Source organism: Ipomoea triloba, chromosome 1 (genome assembly GCF_003576645.1).
Source record: "Ipomoea triloba cultivar NCNSP0323 chromosome 1, ASM357664v1".
In the NCBI taxonomy this organism is placed as follows: Eukaryota; Viridiplantae; Streptophyta; class Magnoliopsida; order Solanales; family Convolvulaceae; genus Ipomoea; species Ipomoea triloba.
In genome coordinates, this window is record NC_044916.1 from 8171625 (window position 1) to 8180177 (window position 8553).

An 8553-nucleotide genomic window follows, 5' to 3' on the forward strand; every position below is an offset into this window, starting at 1 on the left:
AAGAAAAAATGTAATACTTATGAGGAAAAATGTAATATTTTTAAATCAAAAGTATTATATTTTTTTTTCAAAAATATTACACTTTCTCATATAAGTAATAAATACTTTATTCTAGATTAGGATTACATTTTTCAGTATAAGTATTACATTTCCATATTGATCCGACCCGTCTCATGGACAAGAATCCGTGAGATGATCTTCATACAAGTTTTTACCTATATATAGTACAATACCACATAACATAAATATAATACACATTTTGCATGGAATAAAGTAATAACATAACATAATTGCAAATATCATCAATACTTTAAATTTTATATATAATATACTTTATATAATATAAATTCAAGATCACAAGTAAGTCATGTTTAAATACTAATTTTTTCATAACTATAGTTTTATTACGTTTCTATCCTATTACTTTCAAAATGATTATGCTTTATTGTATTTTATTTAGAGATAAATTTTTAAGGTGCACTTTTGGGACCAATATTTTATCCATTCATTGCACGGATAATTTACTATTTTTTTTTTTAAAATAAGGGTAGGCATGCCTTGCCTACACTTGCGAGTTGAGTGGGGTGGGCCTTTAAGGGCCACTCTTTAACCGGCCGCCAAATTTAAGACCCACCCCCTACCTATATAAGGGACGACAAATTATTATGTGGACCATGGTTCACACAGTGCTGTGTGGATCATAAAAAAATGTACATTATACAAAATAATGTATACTAAATGTACATTATATGCCAAGCACCTTGTACTCAGATGGCAGAGTAATGGCTTTTCCATATGGGAAGTCATGAGTTCAATCCTCAGTGGAGGCGATACTGACTCTTTGTGCTCCAATAGGGTGTGAGTTAGTTGTATTAAAAAAAAATGTACATTATACAAACTTTCTCTATATATTATTTGTGAGGTGGTTATTGAAGAGTTTTTGTAAGTATGATTAGGATAGAGAAAATGAGAGAAGATGATTAGGATAGAGAAAATGAGAGAAGGGGAAAAAAATAAAACAAAGGCAAGCCTGACGCGCTGCACGCGCACAACAATAAATGGAGCATTAATTATATTTTTTCTTGGGAAGCCAAATATCCCAATGCTTTGCAGGAGTTCTTGGAGCATGCCATGGTATATAATTCTCTGACAATAACCAAGTATTATCTCTTGATAGGGATGCTCTCAGTGAGCAAAGCCCATATTAACAGTTCTAGACTGATAGTGCCTACAGAATTACCAAGGACAAGTTTAGCTGCATGTTGATCCTCATCCTCCCAAGTAAAACTCATTCTTAGATTGAAAGCCACTAACATTAAAAAGTGCACCACTATAACTATAAAAGTATATAAAGTACTAGAACAAAAAAGTGATATCTAAAAGTACATAATATAAATTTTTAATATACACAATATAATATTTAAAAGTGAATTTTAAAAACTCTAAATGTGCAATTCAAGAACTCTAAATGTTCATCTATGTTATTTAAAAATGTAACTAAAAAAGTCTAAAAGTGCACTTCCAAAACTTTAAAAGTACACACTTACAACACAATAAAAATAATAATGCTCACACGCATATAGAGGAAGATAACATGAGAATAGTTGTTTCTATCTCATTTATCCATGGCAAAATATTAGATGGACAAGATCTATATACTCTTGAAAGAAAAGTTATCATATCATTTTAGAGCAAAACAAAAAAACACATCACTTTGATAAAAACTTGCATTGTTTAGGAAAAAAACTTGTTAATGTACAAAAATTTAAATGAAAGACCCCATGGTGACATGTATTTAAACATGTAAAAGGAAACGCAGAATACTTTACCATGTTTCTAAATAGGAATGTATGGTCTAAAGATGTTGATAGGCTGATTTAGCCTTCTCAACAAGGATAAAGTCAAGAAAGCAAAACAAAAACAACTCAACATTCCTTCTTGCATCCAACAATTAAAGAGCTCCTTTCCTAAATCTTTAGGAAAAATTAGCATGTTCATGTTTGTCGAGGAGGAAAGATATGGCACCCTTTGGCTTTGGATACCAACTCGGACTTAAGTATCATCCACTTGTGAGTGAAATACGAAACTTGGGAATGTGGTTGTGATATCCCTGTCATCAGAAGATAAATCCAAAGGCAACGAATATTAGAGACAGAAGTGAGGTGAAGTTTTCAATGCTATGCTTAGTGATTAGACCGATCTATAGTGTAACTTACTTGAGGTACTGAAGGGTCATATTCTTCAAGAGAGATGGATGGCGCAAGACAAGGCTACGCCACTCTTCTTTGTCAATCTTTCCATCATGTTTGGTATCAGCTTCTTCAAAGGTCTGAGGTTTATGTAAAAGAAGCACAGAATTCTTAACTAAACTTATCACATCACAGGTGGGGAGGATATAAAGGAGGTTGATCAAGTCTATTGTGATGCTATTGAGCCTTCCAAAATTTTAATTAATCTCTAAGTTCAAGCTTGCCAAGTTTTTGGTAAAGCCAAGAAGAGACCTAGAAGGATATAAGATCTGTGCCACTATTACCTTTACTCAGAATTACATAATGCCTTGCAAATAACTTCCATCAAACATTTATTAACATGATGCTAATTGAGAAACATGAAACTAGAGCCTACTACTAAATCATCCATTTTTAAAAGGCGAAAGAGCATTTCTTTGGACATTGCCAGCATTACACGGATTTTCTTGATCCAAGTAAGATTAGCTTTGTCAAATGTTATGTAAGAGAAGATGAAAACAATTACCTTGTCAATGATACTTTCTATAACATCATCTGAAAGGTTCATGCCGGATTCAGCAAGTGTAGCCACTACCATTTGCTTCACCTACAATTGAAACAATGCTCAAATAAGATTGAAGAGCATTTATAAAAAATAAAACATACAAACAAGCAAACAAATCCTAAACGGCCACTACCAGAAAAGTACTACCACTGCTCTGCCACATCAAAAAAATTGCAGACACAAAAAGGTCTGCAACCGAAGAAAGTGAGAGGTTTCTACATGCAGCTACGTCTATAATTTTGATAACAAAAGGTAGAAACTAGAAAGTATGATCAACATGGACTTCCTAGTTTGTGGTATCACTGGAAAGGAAAAACATTAAAACCAATATACCAAAAAAATGAAAATACCTCTTGTCTTTCAATGAATCCTTGCTGCTTGAGATCGTATAGTTGGAATGAAACTGCAATAAGAGAATTTCAGAATAACCAGTGTGATAAAAGAATTAGGTTTCCATGGACTGCAGAGAGATGGAGAAATTAAAAGGAAGGAAAAAGAAAAAGTGAGGGACAAATTCTAGTGATGAGCATAATAAATCTACTAGCAAGCTCATGCAGTCATAATAGTAAATGCATCCTTGCTTGAAAGAGCATAATTATGTTGTGTCTTTTGTATTCCAACATCTTAAAATCTGAATTCATTTCAACAGTTCCTTCAAACAGGAAAATAAAAAATCACTTTACCACTGGTATTAAAAGTATTCATTTAACGCCTGCCATGATGTAAACCAAAGGATTCATTATATATTCATTTAGTGTAACATGTCGATCCCACATATATAGACCTTTTAGAGAGTCATGCAGTTAAGTTGATAAAGCACTTTTCAGTACTAAGGGGACAAAGATTTATAGTAACCATATTTTTGGTAGAACGAAAAACATATATGCAATTAAATTTCTGATGGTAAAGTGGTTACATGTAAGTTTCCTTTGATGTAATATACAAAATGATTGACATGATTTTCCTTTTTAGGAAGTTACAAAATTTAGCACACATATAAATGAACAACTTCAATTTATTACCAAAAGTAGAAAAATTATGTTATAAATGCACCTTGGTGCATTCAAATTTCACAGGTCCCATCTCAGTAACTAACCAGCACCTCAAAAATTAGTTCAATTTTGCTTAGACTCTTCATAAATGCGCCACTTGCATTTAAGTCTATGAGATTAAATTGGAAGATGAGGCTCAAGCAGGGAAGAGGGTTTTAATGTCATTAACTCCATAGTAGATATAATTGGCTAATTGCACTATGAAAAATAAAGTAATGCTGAAGGAAAGGATAAATTAAGACACTAACAATCAATCTTATCTTCAATAGGAGCATTTGGATGAAACACGGAAAGAGCACGAGCAAATTCTTCAAAGTCTAGGATTCCATTGTGTTTTGTGTCAAATAAGTCAAAAACCTGAATCATATAAATACTTTCATTATTATTAGATAATAGAAACAGAAATATACAACATAGAACAAAGGGAGAATTTTGGTGGGCGTAGAAAGTTTGGTATGAAACAGAGTGCCTACACACATACACATATACGCATGCATACACACATAAATGTATGAAGGTCAAGAGCTGCAGCAAAAGTTAGTAAAAGTAGTAAAACTTTTAGGGCTAGTGTCATATGAGAATGAAGTCTTGCAACTCTCTAAGATTGAAGCTAATAAATGAATTCAAATACTAAACATACAAAACAGTACCCTATCAGCAAACAAGCTCTCCTTTTTATTTGTTTTGAACAGTGCGAGCTGGAACTCTTCCTGAAATTGGTTAATAATCAATAGTTGAGCATTAAAAAACTGAAACAAGGAAAGAAATAAATCAAACGGAGACAGAATAATTTGAACATAGTAAGATAGGGAGCAATAAATGTTACCTTGTTAATGAGCCCATCATCAATCACAGCACTGCTTATCTTCTTAAACAATTCATATAATGCTTCTATTTCACTTACACTAACTGCATTTTAATGGAAAGAGTGCAAACTTATTAGAAACTCAATTAAGATGAAAAAGTTCAAAACCACTATTGGAATTATTGGCAGTGCATCACTTCAGATCATTAGAGCAGGTAGACCAGACCAAATGGATGCTAGGTATGTTTCTTCCACCCTAAATTGGTGATAAACAAGGATGCAAGATTGGGTACTGCATCCTAGGTGGGAAATACATTTATTTTAATGGTGAAATGGAAACCGAGAACTAAATGACGTTACAAACTGCACAAATACTAAGAATAAATATATTTAATAAGAGATGCTCTAGCTAATGGAAAGTCCTCTTCATGACAAAACCTAGGTCATCAGTTTTGTGTTTACATGTCTAAAAAGTCCAATCTATTACCAAACCTACAGAGCTTTCCAGACAAATGGAAGACAAAAAAAGACCGAATGTCTTAACTATAGGTCCTTTCTTCTGTTAGTATCTCTTCTACTATCCCTTGGATAAAGCATTATGAAGACTCCAAATCAAAGATCAAACGATCAGGAAAATAACAGGTGAAGAGCATTATTGAGCAAAAGTTAACTTGAGATAGAGAAAAGATAGAATCCTTGAAAGGTCTAAGTGCCCTTCTAGGAGTTTCACCAAGAAGAGCTTCATTAACTTACAGTATACACAAGCTTAATCCATCCACAAGCAAAAAACTAGCAGAAAAAAGAAAGAAACTGCAAATCCCTCTGAATACTAAATAGCCAGAATACTCCTATTCTGAAGATTAAAAAAAAAAAAAAAAAGAAAAAAAAAAGAGGCATAATTTAAAACAAGAAACCTCAAAATACGCCATAGAAATTTATGAAAAAAAGTCTAAAATCTACACTACATCTAATTGTCTCTTAATCTGACAGACATGACGCACTCAACAAACCTTTATTATCTCATAAAACCCTTTCGGGCTTTGGGTTGATCCAAAAACAACACTTTTTTTGCACTTTAGTGCATATTCAAATCTCAATTAGAAGCTCTTAGATGGGGCTTACTCATCTTTTATATAGAAGATATTAACTGTCCTATTCCATACACTGGACAGCCAGCTTGGCTAAAGTCTGAACGATAATACTTCAAGGATTTTTTTAGTGTGGAGTCATGGGAGAAAACTTTTCAAGGACATTTAATAAGTTCTTCAAGAGAAATAGCAGCATTAAATTCCAATTCAGTTTAATGCATCCTTTGTTTCTAAATAGAGTTTGAAGTAGTGTATTTATGCAATATAAAAAAATTGATGGTGTAACATATTTTACATTTAGCTCAAGGAAGTGTGACATGAATAGAAAATTTGTAACAACAGAAGCAGTGGGCAGGACAGAGAAAAGATTGAATCAGACAATGACATAAAAGAAGATGAAAAGATGCCAATAAACAAATTAAAGCCAACACATAATAGCATAAAAAAAAAGGTTATGACAATCAAAACAGGATTATGTTATTTACTGTTTTCCAAGACAAGCCATGATAAGAAGAGAAGCCACAAATTTGCATGACTTACATACTGTCTCCCTTGCAAGAGCTTCAGGATTTTGTAGCCCTCTGGGCTGCTTAGCCAAATCAGTATCACAGCAATTTGCAACAGAAGCAAACAAATGCTTTACTCCGTCTAGGCACGGCAACATGGTCTCAATTTTCAGAACACTCCATGCCTGTACAAAAATTCTCACATTATTCAGTTACCACCTAACCAAAAAAGAAATTCAGTCTGTAACGCGAGAGTTCATGATTAAAAACGATTATTGTTTGTTCCCATTCATAATGCCTAGTAAAACTCATATCTGTCCAACCTTGATATTTACCTAGCAAACAATAGAATTATATAATGCACAGAAAATGATGACAAAGGGATCATTTAGCTGGGTGCAATGACGTTTCAGCACATACCAAAGGGCAACCAAATGAGTATACAAGCTTGATGAATTTCACAACACTTAAAAACAGGTATGAACTGAGAAACACTTGGACAGTTGGACTATGATTTATCAATGAACTTATATCTCCATTAATTAAATAATAAGATCCAGTGCAAGTATATATACATTGTATGCTTTAACAGTTTATACATTAATGTGGTTTTTTTATGTTTTGGTATTTTTCTGTGTGCAAAAGGCAAACCTTACAAATAATATAAATAAGACTTTATAGAAAATAACTAATATCATCTCATTTGCATTAACTTCAGTCAATTGCTAATCTATTTCACTGAGCACACAGCAGTTAAATGACACATTTCAATGCATTTGAGGAGAGAAAACCTGATTGATTTTTATACAGATTTTTTTTAACTATTATGATTGGAAGCTGGCGGTTTGAGTACATTTTAGAAAGCCTGCCAACAGCCTAGCATTATAATATTAATGATCACTATGCATGTTCATCCTTACTTGGCACCATAGCATGATGTGATAGTATATGATAACACATGGTGTCCAAACCACATCCCACAACAGAACGCATTACAATAACAAAGACAGTCTCAGAGAAATTAACAAAAATGGTTTGCTCATTTAAGCCATTATCTGAAAGCACATTTATTAACACACATCACTACACAGTTCATGGATTTACTTCTCCTTTGTTGAGAAGTTTGAATACCAAGAGTATAATCCCAATTACTACATCTCATACAAGTGACAATACAATATTGCTGCAATCGAATTTTGAAACGATCCGCATATTCCTTTGCAAGGCATTTCAACACCATAGCGCTGTAAAACATAAACTCACATACACAAGATGTGGACAAACAAACAAAGACAGTTAAAATTCCATCAAGAAGTTTACACCCCTATTCAATCAAGATGAATTCAGATTGAAAATGAACCCAAAGAGTAGCAGATCAAATCTCAGAATCAACAACACAAAAATATTTACGGAGGAAACACATATATGCAACTCTGTAAATACACACAGGGCTATACAGCATTGATTTGAACATCCATTGCCTATTCCCATCAAACCATTAACTTGGAACAAACAATCATGGTATAATTTAGTGTCTAGGATCTAGAAACAACAAAATTCAACAAAAAACAAAGCGGCACAGCGCTTAAGAAAAGAGATATCTCTGTATACACACATATGATTTCTTATTCGTATATACACAGACACACATATGTATATCTTGAGCGAGAGAGAGAGAGAGAGAGAGAGAGAGATACAGATTGTACCATTCAAGAAAGAAGGTGGGAGACGGATGAGTGGTTGCAGAAGAGGAGATCATTATTTTAAGCTTCAACATTGCGCATCTGCTTCCTTGCTTGCTAGATTGATTAAGCCTGCTTCTTTCTCGTGCCGATCAAGCCTCGACCCAAATTCCGCTGTTTCTACTCGTGTTTTTAAATTTTCCCAGTATGTGTTTGGAGTGTTTTGCGAAAAAGAGGAGAATTGGGATTTGGGACAGATTATTGCTGGAAAGAAACTCAAGAATGGTGTACGAAAGAGAAGTACGATTGCTTTGTTGTTTTGTATCTCTGCGACTCTGCCCAATCATATGCTCATTTAAATACTTGGGTAAGCATCAGCAATAAGCATATTCAAAATTGGAATTTAAATGATTATGAGAATCAAATACTCTGTATTTGATAAAAAAATTTCATTACTGAGATCTTTTCTTCAAATTTTTTGTGGGCTAAATATTCACCTCATCGTCTACGGCAAATTATACCATAGATCAGGGTCTATCTTATATTGTAGACCCTGATAAAAAAAATAACATATTTTAATTATTTCTTTATTTATTTTAATTTTAAAAAATAATTAATTAATTGAAA

The 8553-nt window shown here is 33.1% G+C and overlaps 1 protein-coding gene across 1 annotated transcript; it reads right to left on the reverse strand.

Moving 5' to 3' along the window:
* Positions 1 to 1713: 1713 nt before the first annotated feature.
* LOC115995596 (calcineurin B-like protein 3) lies at positions 1714 to 8272 on the reverse strand. The gene is made up of 9 exons (XM_031234682.1): positions 7951 to 8272; positions 6279 to 6429; positions 4672 to 4754; positions 4496 to 4555; positions 4094 to 4202; positions 3144 to 3196; positions 2755 to 2835; positions 2217 to 2329; positions 1714 to 2110 (listed from the first exon to the last, which is right to left on the reverse strand). The coding sequence occupies exons 1-9, from the start codon at positions 7951 to 7953 to the stop codon at positions 2053 to 2055; spliced, it is 711 nt and encodes a 236-aa protein (XP_031090542.1). The 5' UTR covers positions 7954 to 8272; the 3' UTR covers positions 1714 to 2052.
* Between the last annotated feature and the right edge of the window lie 281 nt (positions 8273 to 8553).